The sequence below is a fragment of the Arvicola amphibius genome, chromosome 1, assembly GCF_903992535.2.
Source record: "Arvicola amphibius chromosome 1, mArvAmp1.2, whole genome shotgun sequence".
NCBI lineage: Eukaryota > Metazoa > Chordata > Mammalia > Rodentia > Cricetidae > Arvicola > Arvicola amphibius.
Window position 1 is genome coordinate 11452244 of NC_052047.1, and position 22136 is coordinate 11474379.

At 43.5% G+C, this 22136-nt stretch overlaps 1 protein-coding gene across 1 annotated transcript in view; it reads right to left on the bottom strand.

Moving 5' to 3' along the window:
- Fras1 (Fraser extracellular matrix complex subunit 1) overlaps nt 1-22136 on the bottom strand; it is a 403170-nt gene that overhangs the window by 104447 nt on the left and 276587 nt on the right. Inside the window, exons 29-32 of the mRNA XM_038339383.1 lie at nt 20650-20976; nt 10453-10606; nt 5142-5329; nt 1276-1392 (exon numbers count right to left, since the gene is read on the bottom strand). Of these exons, the coding sequence (XP_038195311.1) occupies nt 1276-1392; nt 5142-5329; nt 10453-10606; nt 20650-20976 (786 nt within the window). The remainder of the gene's footprint in view (nt 1-1275; nt 1393-5141; nt 5330-10452; nt 10607-20649; nt 20977-22136) is intronic.

A 22136-nucleotide genomic window follows, 5' to 3' on the forward strand; every position in this document is an offset into this window, starting at 1 on the left:
TGGGACAGTTTATGTATAAAGAGATTGGTATCAGTGCAGGATCCACCCCCTCACGAGACCAAGTACTCAACACAGAGGGACAGAAGACAGGGATATGGGACAGAAGGCAGGAAAAGAGAGAAGGGGAACCAGGGAGAGTGGGCAGGGAGATTTGTCCTGGAGGGACAAAGGACTGTCTCTGGATAGAGAGGAGAGAAATGGGGCTCATAGGAAAATAGCAGTTTATAAAGGTAAAAGGGGAAACCCCATGTTAGGATGAGGGGTTTAATTATAATTGGGAATGTTAATTAGGTGAGTCAAAGGGGGTTTCATTGGTAGACTTCAATACTTTGATAATTGAACCTTGGTAGTCAGTCTCAGGAGAAGAAAGTGGCCAAATAAGGGAACAGACCTTGCTGGCCACCCTTAGGGGGTATAATCTAACAGCTTTTAGCAAGGCAGTGGGGATAGGAGAGAAGGGAAAGGCCTGCTAGAGTCATGTTAGCCATGCTCAAATGGGCTAGAGCCCCTTCATTATGATTTTGTGTTTGGGCTGTATTTAAAACTGTTCTCGACTGCATGCATGCCATGGGCCATGGTTGCGCATGAGTGCTAGATCTTTTCACGGGCCACATTCATTTCCACAGAGTTCACAAGGCCTTCTGGGATTGGGTATAATGATCTCCACATCCCAACCATGCTTTCCTCATCTCTCCAGGTGATTGAGCAACCTGCTATGGCTCAGCCATCATCAGCTTTCTCACCCCTGGGTCTTCCGTGTGTTCTGAAAGCCCTTGGCCATCTCTCCTCCACTCTACCTTCCATTCTTGTTCTAATTTTTACTTGGATAATTAGGTGCTGCATATCACCCTGGACTCAGCATTGACACCACCTACTCCAGGAAGCTCTTACACTAGAAAGTCAGCTTCTTGTAGAGCTTTACAACATGAAGAGCAGTTGCTCCAGCTAGGTGGTGCTGTAAACGGCAGAATAATTCTACCCTAGAAGAGCTCAGGGAGAGACACTGTAGCTGTGTGGGGTGCTGAAGAGAGTCAAGGGGCAATGGTTGGATGGCCAAGAATAGATTCTACATATCTTCCTTTTCTGAGGGGACTTTTAAGTTCCGTTTTCAAGCTAGTGAGAAATGTCTTTCGGGGCTGTTCTTGTTGGCTTTAGGCTCTAGTTTTGGGCCAAACATTTACTACATCCCACACCAAGGCACCGGCTCACTTTGGTTCTGCACGGGTGGGTGTGCTTTGTCCAAGAGGAAAGCATTAGCCCTCCCATTCAACTCACGGTCATATGGAGAGATGTCCCCAGGGAGAGTTTAGGTGCCTCAGGTGCCTGAGGTAAGACTGCAATGTTGAACATGTGATTTTCCAGGTGGGCCTGGGCATCAGTAGCACTAGACACCTGAGAAACAAAATCATCATGGTGAGTTTTATTCTTCTACTGAGCAGAACACGTTCGTATGCATTCAGACTCCCCACCCCCAAACCATCTGCCTTTGAATTCTATATGCACCTACATCACAATTCTCTTTCTGTTCTTTGTATTTCTTATCATTTACTGATTATAAAAAAATCTGCATAACCATTTTAGGCAGTTCTTAAAATCCATGACAGTATAAATCAGAAAGAAAATATAGAATTTCATTACCTAGAAAGAGCGATTAACACATTGAAGCATTTCAGATTTATCTTTTTCTGTGATATCTCTACATAGTCTTCTTACATAAACTCACATGTACTTGAAATTCCCTTTATTTAACCCAATCCTATGATACTCTGCTATGGTATTAACCATTGTTGAGAGTGGATCATGTTTATGGCTATGGATGTATTTATGGTGCATCTACAACCCGGTTCTTTCTTATTCTATCCCACTCATCTAAACTCAGCATAGATACAGACATCTGGACCATTAGTCATATGACTTAGCTTTATCGCTGAACATCAGTAATATTTACAGTGAGGGCAATGGTCACAGAGCCAACTTCTTTTTCTTGCTTCAAAAACCGCCAAAAAATGTGCTAAAGACAGCGGCACGAGCCTGTGCCGGGGACAGTGTTACAAGCCTGCAATACCAGCACTAGGGAAGCTGAGGTGGGAAGTTAGACACCAAACAGAGCTAACTGGCGAGACAATGTGTTAAGAAACAGGCCAACAACCCCTATGCTTTTCTGCATCAGTTTCTCGAGCTTCTTGGTGCTACTGAGCAGCTCCCCTAAGCCTGTCTTGTCTCCACTGTCTCCTCAGTCCTTCCTATCACAAGAGCTGCTGAGCCTTGTGTGGCTGCAGGCAGCTGTCCATCCCTGCTGACAGAAGGAGGGATCCTGTACACTGTACCCAGCAGGAAACCCATCTTCTGGGCTTTCATCTAGATTAGGTCAGAAGCCTGCAGTGAAGTTTCAGAACATTCGGATGTCTCCCAGGGTCTGTCAATCCTCCACCATCACTGGAAGTAATGACCAATGACCAATTACACTTTGCTGATCATCTAGCGTGGGCTCAGCTCTTAGTCTCTTTTCCAAGGTAATTTCCCTGTTCCCCACAAAGCAATACAATTATTCTATTCCCCTTCGTACAGAGGAAATTGAAAATTAGGAAAAAACAAAGCAATGTCTCAAAGTCAGAATAAATGGGGCAGTGGGTTCACAAGCTTGCCACTGTGCAAGATGACTCACTTTGGTAAACTTAAGAAATTAGGAGTTAGGGGAGGTATTTCCTTCTATCATGAAGGCAAAGAAACAGCATTGGTCAGGCTCTGAAACACGGGCATATTAACAGAGCAAGTAAATCAGGCTGGCCTTTGCATAAATACACTGGCAGCAAAATATCATGAAATATGATGTTGGTCTTTTTCAAACCACATCCACGGATTCTGTGTCAACAGGATCTGAATACACAGTTATTTTCTTACATACAAACGGCCGGATGTACTTGCTCTCTCGCTAGGCCGTCTAGTGATTAAAAATGCCATGCAGCTTACATAAATCCAATCATACATGCAAAGTAACAGACGGGCTGCATTGATGGCTCATGACAGCACATCAACATTAAAATGAAATTAAATCTACGCAGCTCATTATATTACATTTCCCGCTTTAAAGGGGAAGAAAGGGAGGGGAAAAGAAACCAACATCATGACAGCATCCTTTTGGTTTAAAATCTTCCAGGGACAATAAGATGATAAATGGGGAAGTTACTAACCATTCACTTTAGCTCACGGATAAAGTGTCTGTGATTTTCAGACCAAAATATGAAGTATGCTTTCAAAGTAATAAAAATTTAAAAACAGACAGCGACGCTTTTATGTCCAAGAGAACCTCATCTCAGAGTCACTTCATGCTCAGAATAAATATGCGTCCCTGCTTAAAATCAGTCTCTCTCAGCTGCTGGTGGTGGTGGTGGTGCATACCTTGAATCCCATCACTTTGGAGGCAGAGGCAGGAGGATCTCCGTGAGTTCAAGGTGAGCCTGATCTACAAAGTGAGTTCCAGGACAGTCAGAGAAACCATCTAAAAAAGCAAGCTCCTTACCGCAGAATTAAGGTCCTTCTTAACCAGAAGTTCTTACTGCTCTTTGACCCAGAACACCACAGTTTGGAGAAGTGGGGTAGTATAAACCCACGTCCCCAAAATGATACTCTTTCATTCTTGAGGCTATGTTTAAAGAATATCACGAATGCCTCTAAAGCTATTTGAAGTAGAAGTTCTATCATTGTTTCATGTAAGGAGCATGACGACTCTACAGGGAGCGACTTTCTAAGTAATAATGTTCAGCCTTATGTGGTAAATCTTGAAAGTGGGCTAGTTTGTTAGGTTTGAGGCTGGGCCTCACGTAGCTCAGGATGGCCAAACTGGTTATGCAGCTGATGCCTTTGAACTTCTGACCTTTGTACTTAGGATGTGCTGGAAGCGTAGGTGTGCGCCAGCATATCTGCTTCAGGGAAGTCTTTTTTTCCTCTCCCTAAATCAGTACCTTTTAACTTACTTTTCATTATTTCGTTTCACTCCATAACCAAGTTGCAAAGCAACTTCTTGTCATTTTGAACAGGTGCTTAGAATTCCCTTCTAGGGAAAAGCTCCATAGTGACAGCACGCTGTCTTGACCCCTGCGGAAAGGGACGGCAGATCTGTGGGCTCTAGTTTGCTGAGGTGACTTCTTCTGATTGAGGTCTTCGCCTCAATTCTGACTCATTCTCTCAGGACTGCTGCCATCCCGGGGGCTGAAATTGAGACGTTAACTCGAGCAAAGGGCACAGAGCATTTGCTCGCTTTGGAACCTCATTTTAATAGTTTCCATATGCCTATCAACCCACTCTTTGGAAAAACACTGATTTATCAGGCAACTAAAACGTACATGCCAGGCATAAGAAGTGGCGTGCATTCTTAGACGAGAGAAAAGCCTGGAACTTGAAGGGCATGCTGTGGGCACCACAATGAACCAATGTATTTCCCGACGTCTTATAAAACTGTGTTCTGCTTAGCCTCCCAGTCTCTTATTCCTTAGTATTCCTGGCTAATTTTTATTTCTCACCCCTCTAGCTGTAGGTTTGCTTAACGTTACTGTTCTGTTCAAAGTCTCGGCCTTTGTTCTCGTTTGTTTCTCGCAATGTTTCAGAATTCACCAGATTCTCCTTTTTGCTTTCCTTGCGGGTTGCTAGGCTCCCACATTAAACATTTGGTCCACTTATTTTTGTGTTTTCCTGCTCATTAATAAACGGTACCACCAGTTTTTTTAAAGACAATTTTGTACCCTTCACATTTGTCTTCAAAAGTTTTTAAACGTTATTTTCTCCTCAACAGTTCCTAATGGTTCACTACTCTGATTTCCTTTAAAAACATTTAAACTACACCAAGTGGTTTAACAGTCTTGCTTACTTTTTGCTATGACTTTGCTTGTATTTACAATCACCAGACTGAACCTCATATTCTTTCCTAGTCTTTTGCATTTCTGCTTATGGTCTGGCCTGTCACCAGTTTCGATAAATAATAATGGCAGAATCCTAGGTAGCACCTGTTACTATTTACCTGCATAAACATATTCTACAAAACTCTTAATGTTATTAATTATGCCTCCCACTCCTAGACAGGCAACTGAAGAGAACGGCCTGTGTGGCCTGTGAGAATGGATGGCCAGGATGTAGACGGAGCGCACCTGGAAGCGGAAGGCGTCACTCTGGACCGGGGCTCCCAAGTGTCTGTACCACACTACGCCGTCGTCGATGTCCTGCTGTGTGAAGGTGCTGGTGGGGGTTGCCATCCTCCCATCAGGCAGGTGCTGCCCTTCCTCGGCAGGACTGGCAGGGCTGTCTGCAGGCAGATTCATCAGGAGGACCACCTCCCCTAGGGAAGCACAGGCCGTACCGTTACATCTCTGGGAAAAGCCAGCTGGAAATCTCCTTCCTTCCCATCACTGAAGAACTATGTCTCTAGAGCAAAGGTAAGGTCACTAACAGAACTCAACAAATGTCACTGAATTCCCCTTTAGACGCAGAATTCCCAGTCTCCAATAGCCACGTAATGGCAATCTATGTATAAAGTTGTTGACATTTATTAAAATTACATAACAAGACTCAAATTGTAGTGGATGCTGTAAATAGACATACACTGGGCACTGGATGTATTAATTTCTATATGGAACTTTACATGTAACTCAAAGCGTTTTTAAACAACAGTTGTAGACTGGAAACATAACAGGAAGAGAGTTCAGCGGGAGTTATTCCTGAGAAGACTCTGCCCAGTGGAGACAATGTTGGCTGACACCAGGACACACACAGGACACACATGCACATTCCCGGTGTGGCAGCGCAAACCCAGCCCTGCCTCTCCCAGAGTCATGAGCTTCCTCACACTCCTAGGGCTCCACTGCTCATGGGCAGTGGAAAACCAGCTCAGACTGAACATCCCTCATCTGATTCCAGATCCCAAGCTTTTGGGGTGCCAACATGACACATAGTAGAAAATTCCATACTGGAGTGATCTCGCACAGCAGGTCAAAGACCAATGCTAGGAACACGAAGACTACTGTAAAAAGTCACTTTCAGGCTTTATTATGTATAAGATGTATATGACATGTAAGTGATCATGGGCTTAGATTTCAGTCTCATTTTCAAGATATCTTATCACTTATTTGAAAATACTAAACAATTTGTAAAAATTCATATTTGAAATACTTCTGGTATTTCTTGGCACTTTGGCCAAGCAACGCTCAACCTGTTGGAAACAAACTTTAAAGGGACTTAAAGGAAAGCTGGCTACTCCTGTGGGCACTTCTGTGTGTCATGAGTGATGCCCTCTCCCTTACAGACGTCCTTAGACTTAGAGAAGTTCCAAGACCTGCTGGAGGTCAGCAGGTCAGCAGGGCTTTGAACTGAAAGTTCATACTCTTAGCCATGAAGTTCTGTTACCAACCCTTACTGTTTTCTGTCCCCGTGTCAATGTTTGTCTTAGCATTTTCTCCCCCTTCATTTGACACATTTTATTTGAAATGCAGCAAGGAAATCTAAATCTAAACACCACCCACCTGTTTTTAAAGCTTCTCCCTCACCTGAAGCTACTGTCATCTTCTGGTGAGATCACAAGTACAGAAGTGTTATGGAAACAATTAAAATTTCACAAGAATATACCCTAGAGTGAAGGCCTCACAGAAAAATGGATGCCCTTCTGAAAGCAGGCTGTGCTTTGCATCCAACAGTTAAGCCTCCCAAAGCTACTCTGCCATTTTGATAGGAGGGAGAGCAGGTGTGTGTGTGTGTGTGTGTGTGTGTGTGTGTGTGTGTGTGTAAGAAAGAGAGGGGGAACCAGAGATAGGGATGGAGGGAGAACACAGAGAAAGAAGGACAGAGAATCTATTTTTCTATTTTTAAAATGTTTTGTAGGCAGATGCCCAATCTTAATACTCTAGGCATATTGAATAACTGACAGCAGATTTCTTTTTTCAGAACTGGTAGCATATTTTCATTACTCCAGAGAAACCCATCTTCCACCTCAAAGTAAACACCCATTCTAATATTTGCATGCACTAAGTTCAAGTTAAAGATGAGCAGAACCCCCTGGGTGGTAACGAAATACTGAAATAGGAGAAAAACGCCACCGTTCATAGAACCATCTGAGGGAATGGATTCACTCTGGTTCTGTGTTGCTGCTCATCTCCTGCTAGATAAACAATTCTATCATGATCTCTCCTGGTGAAAACCTACATCGTAAGATACTGTGAGCAGACATGGCTTCCCAGGACCAGGCCTGTTCATGAGTATCAGTACAGTTGCGAAAGAAAGGAAACGGCCACAATGGAAACGAAAAGAGCAGACAGAAAACATCCTACAGCTGACTTCCTAGATGCTCTGCTTTGTGGCAAAAGAGCCAAGCAGAACTTCCCTAACAACACCTATTGAAAGAAATACATTTTCAACAACAACAACAAAAATCACTCCCATATGACACATATGACTTCACATATGTGACTTCACAGGTATTGCAGGATATTGACTAGCTCCAACAATTTTAACGCAATAGTCTTTGAGTTTCTATTAGGTATCATCTGCTACAACAGGCCTTTAAGAGTAGAGGACCCACAGATAATCCAATGCAGCTCCTATTGCTAGTGCTGCAGATCTGCACTGGAAGCAGCAGGGAGCCACTGGAGAACTCCTGCAGGTGACTGGTGTGCACGGATTTGGGTCACGGAATTGTGTGGCTGGAATACAGATGGTCTTGAAAATACTACTAAGGAGGCCAGACTTTATCAAAAATGCCAACAATGATCAACATTTACATAGACAGTTTAAGCAATCAGAAGGTTAGTACAAAATCTTGTGTTGAGGTCAAGACCTGAACTAAGGTAAGAGACACACAATTTGCAAAGAGACAAGCAGACAGTGGGGAGAAAAGCAATGCAGGCTGCCAATCACAGCTCTGGAAGCAAGAGAAGACTGAGTGAAAGACCATTAGCCAGGGTGGCTGCCACTGATGGGCGCAGGACAGAAGCACAGGACAGACACATCGAGGATGGAGAGTTGGCCACTGGATGTACTGACTGTGGGAGTCTTGGGAACAATAACTTAAGAAGAAAAGGGGAAACTTCGAGGCCTTGGTACCACAGTCATGAAGAGGGGAAGCTAATACTGTGTGTGGTTGCTAATCACTGCTTTCACCATGATAGTACCAAAAGTGGAAGACACATTGCCAACGCAAAGCTCTACACTTGAAAACCAGTAGTTGCTTCTGTCTGGGATGTATGGGGTACTTAAGGCTATGTTTAATGAAGAATTTTGAAGAGAAAAATTAATGCTATTAGAATTAAAATCTCATTTGAATCTCCATGAATTATGTTGGGATTGAGGCCATTTTTTATTAAACTTTCTTACAGTATGATAAATAATTTAAAGTTCCAGTGATTTAGAATAAGTGACATTCTCTCTCAAATGATGTCCAAAGTACTTCGACAGACTACTAGACTATTTTCACCTCTACAAAGACTCTAAGGATACATGTGTCAATCAACTGGATGAGTCTGGAAGTGTGGTTGAATTTAGTTTTCTTTGTTTTGTTTTCTTTTTTGTTTTTTGTTTTGTTCCTGTCTCACTCTATATAAGCCACGCTTTCCTGGATCATAAACTAGTGGCAATCCTCCCGCTTCAGTTTTCCAAGTACTGGAATTACAGATGTAACCATCGTGCCTGGCTGAACTGAAGCTCGTTACACTCGTACTATATAAGGGGTTTGTGCTCAGCTCCATTCCCAATGTCAGTTCTCCACAAAAAGCTTAAAGCCACATTGAAGGTTCGAAAGTGGTGTGACAGCACAGAGTGGCCGGAAGCTTGAGGTGGGGGCCACAGGCGCATCCCACTGGGACAGGGTGATGGGAGTGGATTTGTGTTTGTGTGGGTGTCTAACTCCAGCCACCCTTTTCGCTCTTGGATGGTTCTCTATAGTGACATGATTTGATTACTATTAACAGGGAGAAACACACACAGAGAAATTGGGTTACAGTAGAAAAGGCTCCCAATAAAGCATTTATTAAGCTGAAATGGCAAACTTTCATCTGCTTAAAAACCACTTAATTCAGTGTTGTTCTGTTTAATATTTAATGAAATACTGGGCGGTTTTTTAATTTCTGGCTTTTAACAGTCATAATAAAGTTAGGGGATTTAATATATCAGAAGAGTCAGAGGCATTTAGAGATGAAAAGGACTTAGAAGTCACCTAGTACAAACTCAGCAGGGCAAGTACACTGGAAACAGAACATGAATGGATTACAGACAGGAGAAGAATAACTGTAGTGGGGGAATTCGGCAGCTGTCACCTTAATCAAAGGATTAAGGCAATGTATGTACAATAAAACAGCAATATCATGCATCAAAAGTTGAAAGAGCAAACCCTAACCCCAAATGAGAAGCTACCAAATGGATCCAAAGCCAGCAATAGTCCACAAATATATGGATAGTTCTCTTCAAAAGTATTAGTCAAGGGCTGGGGAGGTGGCTTGCTGCCCAAGCACGAAGACCCAACTTGAAATCCCAGCACCCATGTTAACAAGCTAGGCATGGTCTCGTGCATATCTGTAACCCCAGCACCGTAGGGGTGGAGGTAGGAAGATCTTAGAGGCTTGCTGACTACCAGTCTAACCAAAAACTGTGGGTACCAGGCTCAAGAGTGAGTGATGGGTAGACACAGGGCACTCTCCACTGGCTTCTGAGCAAGAGCAAAGACTGCTTCTGTGGCTAGCACTTAGATATTTCTCTTCATTCTTGGGGAGTCACTTACGAACCATACCTCAGTATAACTCTTGCTAAACTGCACTTCCAGTTGACGTCAACCAAAATACATTAGGTTATTACATGCATCATCTTTCTTGGGAAAGTAATAATGGTGAATATTGAAGAATATTTCTACGCGATTTCTTTTTCATCCTTATTAGGAGCCTGGGCTGGTAACATGGCTCAGTGGGAGAAGGAGCCTGCTACTGAGTCTGACAGTTTAACAAACTCAAGTTTGACCCTGGACTCACAAGGCAGAAAGAGAGAACAGTATTGTAGGCATGCATGGACACATATGTGCTTTCGTGGACACACATGTGCGCTTGCATGAGCACAGTAAATAAACAAATGCAAAAAAATTTTAAATTAAAAAAAAGGGAGTCTAAAGATGGGTCTTAGAGAACAAAGGTAGCATCTGAGAGCCTGGCCATTGAAATTCTCACACGTGTTAGCTAGGTGACTGTCAGAAAGCTGCTGTGCCCTAATGTCATGTGTAAAATAAAATTACATAAAACAAGCTACTATCCTGGATGTTATATACAATGTACTGATAAAGTACTCACGAGAGTGGACAGTGTACCAGCCTATACGATCACTTCGCCCCTCAGTGAGGTGCATGAAGTATGAGGAAGTTTGCTGAATGGCATGATGTAACACCAAGTCCTAACCCCTGATGCAAAATGAAGCCACACTAAAGAAACACATTACCAAACTGCGGGTGGTCATGCGTGATCTTGTAGACGATATCCTCAGCTCTGACCCCGGGAGCTTGAGCCCGCAGGATCCGGTTGGTGATCTTCAGCATCCCCCCTTGGGGAACCCACACCATAGAGTTGGTCACAAGCCGCAGAACTCCATCATTCTGGATGGAAAGAAAGGTACAGCACTGAGTCCAGGCACACTCAGAAAAATGGCTCCTCAAAAATGTAAGTCACAGGGGCGCGCTGTTGTTACAGAGCATCTAACAGAGAAGAGCAGTTCACAGCACAGCTACACTGTGGGCCACGTGCCGACTCTGTGTGTAGCTGGGTACACATGTCTGTATGTACTTAGATGTCTTCATACTCTGCCTTTGCTTGTCATGTATCTTCAATAAGTGACTCCTATCATTCAGGACACTAAGCCTTTCCATTTCTTTCTTTTACCTTCTGCCTGTATTTCCATCCTTACCCATTGCACATATATGAGTGATTCCTTAAGCACATATACTGTGCCTGCTCCTTGTCTAGAGTGACGTATCTAGGTACATCCCGACTGCAGAGCCTAGCGCGGGAGAAAGGAAGAGTCAGATGCTTTACTTAGGCACTCTGTAAGAAGCTTGAGGAGGGAGTGTCAGGAAGAGAGAATGGCGGTCTCAGGAGGACTTTCTGAAGGAAACACCATTTCAGTTTGGACTAACAAAAACAGTGGCTTTCTAATCAGAAGAATACAGCAGATTCTAGGCAGAGCGGTTAGCTTATTAAGCAAAGGCAAAGATGGAGACATATTCTGTACATGAAACAAAATATCCAAATGTTTGGTACCAGTAGAACTGAGGCAGCTAGAAAAAGTAGGATCAAAGGCAACAGATCTTAAGAAGATTAGGAGAAACAAGAGCAGCTATGTCGAAGTCTCAGTTTAACTTCCAGAAATGCAGAAGGGAACAGGATTGTTTAGACAATGGGATGAGCATGATATGAGATGATAGGTCTGTGTTAGCAAGATGGAGTCCAAGGCCAGTGACCTGCAGTAACTGACACTGGATGAAGGGGTGGTCCTAGGACACATTTTTTTACACATTCGTGCAAAGGCTCAGGAGAAAGGAGATGGAGGCCTGCAAGGGGGTAACTGCGGAGGGAGGAAGAGTAACATTCCACCGAAGAGGCAGAGTCCAAAGGCCTCGGGACTGCTGGACGGTGAGGCTGCAATAGCTGGGAGAATCTTGCTGGAAGCAGGGCTTAGCACGCCCGGGAAGGCAACTGTTGTTCTTACCGAAGCCAGTGCCATACAGAGCATGGCAGGCCCTGGTTACAGGGTGTGCACCCTCTTCCTAGGCCTCACCACTGACATTTTCCCCAAGAAGAAGAGGAGCAAGGCCTTCTTTCTCTTCTTAACAAACTGGAGAACCCAATAATTTTTATTTGGGTATTTTGGAAGGGATGGCTTTTGAAATTACTGTGTAGTGAGGAGCTGCGGGCCGGCTTCCTGCCGCCCTGCTCCCGGCCACCGGCTAGCTTATGCCCCAAAATAATAACACACAAATTGTATTCTTTTAAACACTGCCTGGCCCATTAATTCCAGCCTCTTTCTCACATCTTGCTTTAACCCATTTCTAATAATCTGTGTAGCACCATGAAGTGGTGTCTTACCGGAAAGATTCTAGCGAACGTCCATCTTGGGCTGGAGCTTCATGGCTGTCTGGTTGTAGAGGCAGGGCAATTGTCTGAGCCATCTACCTCACTTCCTTCTTCCTGTTCTGTCTACTCCACCCACCTATGTTCTAACCTATTAGGCCAAGCGGTTTTCTTTATTAATTAACCAATGAAATCATCAGATACATAGAAAATACACCTACATCATTACTGTTTCTTGCAAATGTGCCACTAAAGAACAGAGCACACACCCTCTCAGCAGGGTACTTTCCAGAAGGGGAGGTGTGACTGTTCCGAAGTTACTTATACTTGTATAGTTCACCTGCAGAAGGCTATTTCCATCACACCCACACCCCCTAAGATGGAGTCAAAGGATATCTAGGAGAATAGGAAAAGGGTCCTTCCTACTTTGGTTGATGTTCAGTGGCAAAATTCCAGAGAACTTTCCCCTTTAAAAATGGTTATAGCATATTTACAGAAACATGAAAAGTGTGCCTAAGACATTGCTTATAATGTGGCAAAGTTCTGAGAGCCAAGCTCCCTCTGCGACAGCTTCAGATACCATGATACATGTGGGCCTGGGGCTTCTAATTGCTAGGCCTCTTTTTAATAGAAGCAGTTTAGTCAACTTTGACTTTTGTTGGAGAGATTGATTATGCACCAAATAAACACATTATCAGCCTAATCAGGCAATGCAGCCTTCATACCCCAAGCCAGCAAGCACTGTGACCCTGGCATGCTTTTCCCAGACAGCTCTCTGCTGTGTCTTCATCTCTAGCACACGTTATCATTGCAATTCAGTGGCTCCTGGGAACACCGCCACTATTTAGGGGACGGTGCAGCTAGCAAGTCAATGTTCAGAAGAGTGTGCTCTTCGAGTAGCACCCTGAAACCTATTAGGATGCTAAAAATCAACACAATAATGACACCAACAAAACCAAACCAAAATTAGACCCCATACTACACCGTCGAGTAAGACTGAATATTCCCTGTTTAAATGGCACAGAAGAGGTAGGCATGCCAATTCATGAGAAGTCCAGGATAGACTGCAATATTCCTCATGTTTCTCCTGAAAATACCATGCCTCTGTTTTTAAATTATTCTTTCCAGTAGTTAAGAAGAAACAAACAACTTCTAGAAATAAGACATATAATTCTTGACATCAACAAGATTGCAGAATAGAAGGTCCCAGTCACAGCCCCGTTCACAGCCAAAGCTCTATGTCCCATAGACGGTGCATATGAGACTCTACAGATAGCACACAGCCAAAGGAGTGTAATAAATACATTAGTGCACTGTCATGGGTAGAATGATGGGTTTTAGCACAAAGTCTGGCTCTGCAGTTTTGAGAGAAGGCTTAAAATCCTCAAACCTTCCCAGAAGAGAGATAAAAAGAACTAGAATGAATACACTGTGCAGAGACGACATTTTGAAAGAACTTTGAAATCTTTAGCTGGAACTGAGTGCCAAAAGCCTTTTCCTCAGGAAGCCAAACAGTAAAGGCTAGTAGAGATGACTGCTTGGTCACATGCAGTCAGCAATGCAAGATTTCAAGGAATACAGAGAAGATAACTGAAAAAAAATGCGATATCACTGAAAGGAAAAAAACCAAAGCTTTTTGTAAAAACATAGAGGTCTATGAACTGCATGACAAAGAATGCAAGACAAAACTATCAAGGAAGCACAGGTAACAGGTGGACAGAGACAGCAAACTAAACGCAGTGAAATCAGGAGAGAAATAAACACACAATGAAAGCCCACCAAAGCCAACAACCATAAAAAAATTAACAGAACTTGGAGCTAAATAATATAATGTATGAAGTTAATAACTCAAGAGAGCTTCCACAGAAAACCCCATGGAAAGAGAGAATCCATGAGCTGCAAACAGATCATTTGAAACCATCCAGACCAAGGAATAAAAAGAATAAAGAGCAGAAGAATAAAGAACAAACCCTTGGGCACAAAAACAATGACAGAAAACTTTCCAATCTGAGGTCGGGAATGTTTGCCCAAATCACTGACATTCAGAGAACTCAAAGCAAATGGAACCCAAAGAAGAAGTCACATGATGATCACGTTTCCAAAAGTTAACAGATAGAGAATTCTGCAGGAACCCCACACTCTGGATTCCTTAGCACAGACACTGTATGCTCGGAGACGGGGATTGCACAACTAAAGCAATGAAGATAAAACAGCGATCTAAGAACCCTTCACTGGCAAAGCTGTCATTCGTAGATGAAAGAGAGGCTTTCTGGACAAACCGAGGCTAGTACTGCTGACCACAGCTGGGCCTGTCTGACAAGAAAGGTTGGAGTTCTTCAAGTAGAAATGAAGAGATGTCAGTTAACAGTATGAGAACTCACCTGCAGAGCAAAGGAGAGTTGATCGCTCCTACAAGCTCTACATACATGGACTCAACCAACAGCATTTTGGACACATTCAGGAAAAAACTGTTGTCTCTTCTAAGCAGGCACAGCCTGTATTTTCTGTACTATTACTCCCTACAGAATACTCTGAATGTAGCGTGTGCATGCATTTACACACTTATCTAGGGTTTTTATTCCTTAGAAAGACTGGAATAAGATTTTAAAAGGCAAAAGCAGTAAAGACAATTATAACTGTAGGAATTTGTTAGCAATATACAAAACCATAAACTGCGATCCTAACAGCAAAGTATCAGGCGTCAGGGACACATACACGTGGAGAGCAGAGTGTGGTCAAAAGCAACGTATCAGCTTAAATTGGACTATTATAACTTCAAGACTTTATGTAAGCTTCATTGTAAATCCATAGTAGGTATAGAAAAGACAAAGACATAAGAATCAAGGCATCCAGAACCCCCAATATCATATCAAAAAGAAAAAGAGATATTATTCAGCCATTATAAAAAGGAGGGAGGACAATGTGGAGGACATTCAGCTAAAAGAAATAAGCAGGACACAAGAAGAAGACAAAAGCTGTGTGGTCTCTCACATGGGGAATCCAAAACAGTCAGATTCCTAAGGAAAGCAGAACGGGAATAGACAGGGGGCAGGAAACTTGGGAAATGGAAGTTAGTGGCCACATGGTGTGAAGTTTCAGTTGCACAAGGTAAGTCAGTTCTGGAAACCCACACAGTGCAGCCCATGCTTACCGATGCTGCGTGGAAACCTACACAGTGCAGCCCACGGTTACTGATGCTGCGTGGAAACCTACACAGTGCAGCCCATGGTTACCAGTGCTGTGTGGAAACCTACACAGCGCAGCCCACGGATACTGATGCTGCATGGGTTGCTTACTGTTGCTAAGATGACAGATCCAGAAAGATAAACTATAAGGTAACGAGATCCGCAGGAGACCTTGGGAAGTGATGGTGCCCATGACTCTGAAGCAGTGATGGCTTCCCTGCTCATAGCTCCAAATGCGTCATGTTATAAATATTAAATATGTAGGGCTCTTAATTTTTACTCATTGTTTTGAAAAAGAAATACTAATATTCCCATTCATCTTGGTTATGGTTGTTTTGACTGTTTTGAAGAGGAGCGGAATATTCAAGAAGAGATGGAGAGAAAATCACATATCATCTTTTCTATAGCTGATGTGCACAAAAGCCAACTCTTACCATAATTTCCCCCTCATTGTCAACATTTTGGAATTGACTTTTCTCCTTTTAGCTTTTCTCCACTGCATATCCCCATCAGCACAATAAATTGGTTATTTTACTAGTTGAACAATCCTGCCCTCTGATGTTTTATGTATCCCTCAGAGTACATTAGCAGGCAATGAAATCCCAATGAGTAAAATTGAGGACATGGTTAAAACAGTGCTTTAAATTAAATAGCTCTTCTAATTCATTTCATAGAACAATAGGCATAAAATGCTGGTAATAAAATATAGCCATTACGTATTGTATTACAAGTAAAAATATTAACGTTGTGATCCTTAGTAAAAGCAGAAGCCTCTATCCTTTAAAACAAAATACAATCCCCTCCCCACATGAAACTTGAGCCATAAATAATGGAACTTTAACTCAAATGATACCATAGCCCAATTCTAGGCCCAAATATTCCAGATCAAAGTTTTCAAAACTTTACTATTCAGCAAATGTCTAGTTGGATGTTCTTTTTTTTTCTTCTTCTTCTTCACTTATTCTGTAAAGTAGGAGCTCATTTATACCACAAGTTCAACATTTTACTGGTGCTGGGCATTATTGACTGAAGGGAAGAAACTGGATTTGTGGAGGGCTCAGGGTGAAGTGGGTCAGCAGGAGACAAGGGAGGCTAACAGACATGGCTTCGTGTTTGTCAGCAAGAGTTCAGAGGTTTGCTCTTCCAAGGCAGGGGTGTGCAGCCTTTGCTTGGTGTAGAACCTGACATTTAAGCCAGTCAAAATTTTCTCAGTGGGTGCCTTAAGAGACAATGCATTGAACAAGCTAAGGAGCCGCCCCGCCCCCCATCAAAAGGAAAACTGATATTCTGAAGGGATTCAGTCGTGCTTACTCACATATCAAATATTTTTACACCACTAACATTTGAAATTCACCCAAATAATTGCCTCTAACTGTGTCCCCATAAAAGCACCAGCGAGAGGCATGCGTGAAGTTGAAGGAAATACAATAGGTATTTTCAATTACATACAGGCAATGCCACAGCAGAAAGGATCCTCAGAGACAGGTTTGCAGCCAGGTCTAACTATGGCATTTGGGAGATTTTTAATATTAAAGCATTAGCTAGCTGTAGAAAAGAGATACTCAAACAATAACGGAGCTCGGTAAGATTATCAAACTGGTTCCCAAAGTGGACAGAAGGCACGGGTTCCAGAGGCACTGTAATTAACGGGAAGGCAAATAATACCTCAAAAACCCAGCAGAAGGGCCATCGTCCACAGAGTTGAATCCCCTGCCCACACTGTAGCCCTCAAAAGATGTGGAACTTCCTCAGACGCGTTTATCTCTAGCAGGTTTGGGTTTGGAGAATTACCTAATTAACACAATTAATGAAAACTGTTCAACAGAACATTCTTTATTACTTTTTAATCTTTTCCCCCCTTCTGCCTCCTGCCCCAGTAAAACATGTGTTGACACCATTCCCAATTCTATTTCTCCACGGTAGCTCAGCATCCTCCTGGAAGGGGCAGTTAGGTTTATTTGCTGCCAGGACGAGATAGGGTGAAGTAGGAGACAACTTGAAAAACAGGACTGAACTCACAGTTCTGTTGCTTCACCCAGAAGAGCCACAGCAGCAGCAGCAGAAGGGCCCTGAGCATTTTGTACCTGGCATAGACCATCTAGAAGACAGAGACACAGCCAGGCGTCTTGCTCAAGCCATTACACCATTACAACCACACATCCAACAAAAACATAAAATGTGTCCTGCTCGGAGAGAAAAACCAAATCAATACTTGCTCTCACAAAGCTTCTTTCTATCCCTTCATCAGAGAAGGACTAGAAAATCAGGCTAACTTTTCCATTGAACAAGATATGGATTTACTTGTGTACCCATTCATAAGGATTTACAACATCCTCACCCACTTCATTAAAACCATCAACTAGATACCAGCCAGTAACTGCTTTTCTCCAGAATTAACACATAGGCAGCCTCAGGGAAGGAATTCCCAGGCCCATCCTCAAAAATCATTCTTAGTACACATCTGACTACACATCTACCAGACACTGGAACATACGAGTTTTATTTCCTGGGCCCAGTAGATCTATGACTATAAATAGCCTTTCCAGTAAAAAGCTGTGGCAAATCCAGAGGGAAAATTTCAGAAGGTACGGGACCCAGCTTGCTTGGATAGGACACCAAGAATAGATTTTTGTCTTCATTTAATCCATCAAGGGAATGGGACTCCATATGCATAAAGTATTGAAAGCTAGAGGCCAGAGCGAGAGAGCATTCTGGCTGAGTGTGGGAGGCAGGCAGACTTGAAACAAAATCTTAGCTCCAGTGTTGAAAACCTTTGTGAAAATGATTATTTCTAGATCTCTTTTTGTTTTATTGTCCTCCTTCGGTAAATTGAAGATAATTGTACAAACACCACAGAATGAACGGGAAGATTCAAGGGATAATTTACACCAAGGTTTATTGCCTAGTAAATGTTAAAAGCAAACAAACAAAAAGCCTTTCTATTCATGCTATAATTTCCTTTAGAAACAATGAGGCCATACAACCAACACTCTAGCCTTCCAGTAGGGCAGGATAAAAAAAAAACCCAGAGTAAAGGTGCAAGGAAACATTTTAATTCCTAAAAGGAAAAGCAGTAGATACTTGCATACTATAATCATGGATATGGCCAAATTTTTATTAGCACACTGACGATGCCGAGGCCCAGGCCACCGGGTTAACAGTTCTGATGCGTGGTTGCATGCCACTGCCTGGCTAGAACAACAGTACTCTAAGAGAGGGCAGGATGGGAAGGTGGAGGGACAAAGGACACCACTTGAACTCACATTATAGGAATCAGCAGCAGACCCAGGAATGCACTACAGGGCTCACAAGGTGTAGGGCTTGCAAGGAATTCAAAATCTGTGTCCTGTGTCCCCTACCCCCTTACGAATTAAATTCTATTTTCCTTTTTTTTGTTTTGGTAGTCAAGGCAGGGAAAACCCTAGAAATGCCCTTTTATCCTACACTGTCTTGTACAAAATTGTGCAATTAGTGGGGCTGAGCTCCAAACACAGATTGAAACCATGATATGAGAGTCGCTGGTAAGGGCTGCACTGAAACCCACTGTAGGCTTCAGAAGGAAACCAAGAGGGAAGTGTCGATCCCATCTCACTAAAACGTGTGGGGATGTTAGTATGTGCTGTAACAAATAAGGCTTGCCCGAAGATCAGAGTGCTGAGCAAGCTAGCCGCACTAGTTAGCCATAGAGGCCAGGCAATGGTGGCACACACCGTTAATCCCAGCAGCTGCGAGGCAGAGGCAGAGGCAGGGGCAGGGGCAGGGGCAGGGGCAGGGGCAGGGGCAGGGGCAGGGGCAGGGGCAGAGGCAGAGGAAGAGGCAGAGGCAGATCTCTGTAAATTCAAGCCCACCCCGGGCTACAAGAGATTGAATCAGTCTAAAAGAGAAGCAGCTCATACCTCTGATCCCAGCACTTGGGAGAGAGGTGAAGATGAAAAGTAATACGGCCAGGTGGAGAGAGGAATATAAGGTGGGAGGAGACAGGAGCTTACAGTTCAGTCTGAGGTCTCTGAGACAGCATCCAGTCTCTTGTAGAGACAAGAATCCCATTCAGTTCGAGGATTTCATAGAGTTAAGAACTAGTGGACGGGTGCTCTGCTTCTCTGCGCTTTCAGCTTTTACCCCCTAAATATCCGACTCTGGGTTTTTATTATTAAGAACAATCAGAATTCACGCTATAAGAACCAAACTTCATTTCCTCCATGAGAAGGTGATAAGGAAGGTTAGCTACGAGGGGGCCACCTGCAAGCTCTGCTACACAATCAGACTCCCCAAACTTCATCTCTTTCATCCTCCATCTCTTCTCTCTCATGCCTCCATCCCTGCTTTCAGCAGGAGCAAGTTAGCACACATATGAGACTCAGACATTGCCCGGCTTAGGTCAACATCACCTGCCTCGATCATTGGTGAGAAAACAGCAAGCAATTTTAAACTGTCCTAAGAAAATCTTTCTTTAGCTAGTCATTAATACTACCTCCGTGGGTGGTGATATTTAGAATGAAAATCGAAAACTACTTCAGATTTCTAAAGGTACTACCATGGGAAAGAGCCATAGTGGAACTATGGAAAGGCCCTCCATTGAACAAGCTTTGAGAAATGCAGGCAGGAGTGTTTGCTCCTGAACAGGTTAGCTCGGCATCTCCTGAGGTGTGACAAACACTCCATCTGCAGTATCCAAAAACATTCTGTGAAGGACATGGGCAAAACTATACAGAATGGCTATGCATTTATTTAACAATTCAGTGAGGGCACAATTCTGCATGAAGCCCATGGTTTTATGAGTATTATTGTTAGAATGAGACTATCATAAAAGAAGCAAGGTGACTAAATGAACAACATGAGGTGTAAGTGAAGCAGCGAATACCACAGGCGCTCACGGACATGGCAAGATCATACACAGGCGGCATGCCGGTAACATGGAATGGCAAGTATGTTCCTGTCGCACAGGACAAATCCTGTGGCTTCCGACACTTTCTTCACATTCTTTCACCTTCCTTCAGCTTGGCTGATAGAATGTTTGACCTTACTCCCTTTCATTACCTTCGATAGCAAGACAGTGAGCCTCTTATTACACGGGCCGTGGAAGAACACGCATAAACAGACATGCCTCGATCCCCACAATCATGGTCAGGCAGGAGACAAGAGGAGAGTGATACCACAGTTCTGTGGCTGCAGGCCAATGGAGAATCTTCTCAGATCAACAGTGGACCTATTAAACTAGACTGACCTCAATGTATGAGACACTTAATAAGCACCTATATAATAGACTGCTGGAACAAACAAATGAGTACTTCATCATAGCCTAACTTCATGAGTATTGCCAAAATAGTTCCGAGAGTCAACCTTCATAGGTAAGACACAAGCAAACTAACCCTAGGCATGACACCTACCTTGGGCACATTCTTCACATGGAATAGTATATTTTGGAAGGAGTGTCCGTCGTTGGCCTGCAAGACTACAATATCAGATGTGCTGTCTGAGCCATCGTGAGCATAGAGGAGGAGGCCCCTGGAGAGTTCATCCAGATGGAACTGATAGATTGGGGCCGCAGGGGCTGGAAGCGTCTGGAGCAATTGGCCATGAAGCGGAGGATCAAGCACGTTCACGACCACATCCTGTGGGTTGTCATCATCCCGGATGTCAAGCAGCTGGGTGGTGATGGCTGCCTGCTCGCCTTTGCTGATGTGGAGAGCCTCGTTTCTCAGCACATAGGGGGCCTGCAGAGTTGGAGGAAAGCAGGAAGAAGAGCCATTTGGTAGGTTAATGCAGGACAAGAGAGAGGTTTGCCTAACCCGACTGAACGGCTTTACGAAAGTCATGCAAGTGCCAACCTATTCCATGAAAAAGTTATTTGTCAGAGGTATGGTGGGCCATAGTGACAGAGGTTATTGCATGACTCTGGATTCTAGAGGTTTCTCAAGTCGCTTCAAAACCACAGTATTGATACAACGCAATCTGCATGTGCTACTTGTTTTGGGGTTTCTAATTTCTTGGTCATCTTGGATTGAACCACACCCTCTGCATTAGCACAAGAACACAGCTCAGTGTCAGGAAACAAAATCAGATGCCCGAATCCAATAGATATGTAATTCTGTGCCTTGTGTTTGGGAGAGAACACTTCATTCTAGGCCACACGGAAACAAGCTGACGTAGTGGCATAACCTCGCTCTCTGAATCCATGCTATTGCTAGGCCCTCTTGGTAAGCAACAGTTTCCCACTTCCATCCATGTCTTGGCAGAGCCCCACTCCAATTTAGCTTATGAAGTCATATAAGATCCAAGACCATGGCCTGGTAAGGAAACGACCTGCCCCAACACACACACGGAGGGAGGGAAGGAGGAAGATAGGGAGGAGACACACACACACACACACACACACACACACACATACACACACACACAAAGAGAGAGGGAGAGAGAGAGAGAGAGAGAGAGAGAGAGAGAGAGAGAGAGAGAGAGAGAGAGAGAGAGAGAGAGAGAGAGAGAGAGAGATCAGGCCAGAAGTTAAGGCAAAATGGTATCTTATGCAACACACACACGGAGGGAGGGAAGAAGGAAGATGATAGGGAGGAGACACACACACACACACACACACAGAGAGAGAGAGAGAGAGAGAGAGAGAGAGAGAGAGAGAGAGAGAGAGAGAGAGAGAGAGAGAGAGAGAGAGAGAGATCAGGCCAGAAGTTAAGGCAAAATGGTATCTTATGCTATCTTAGTTTTTGTGTTTGAAGTAGAACTGTCTAGGATTTTCCTCAACATCTTCTTCAACCCAAATGGCTTTTAAAACCACATAAGTGCCCACTTCCAGTCTCCTGGAAGTCACAATCGTCCATCATCATAATATGTAACTATCCATCACTACAATAGTCACATATGG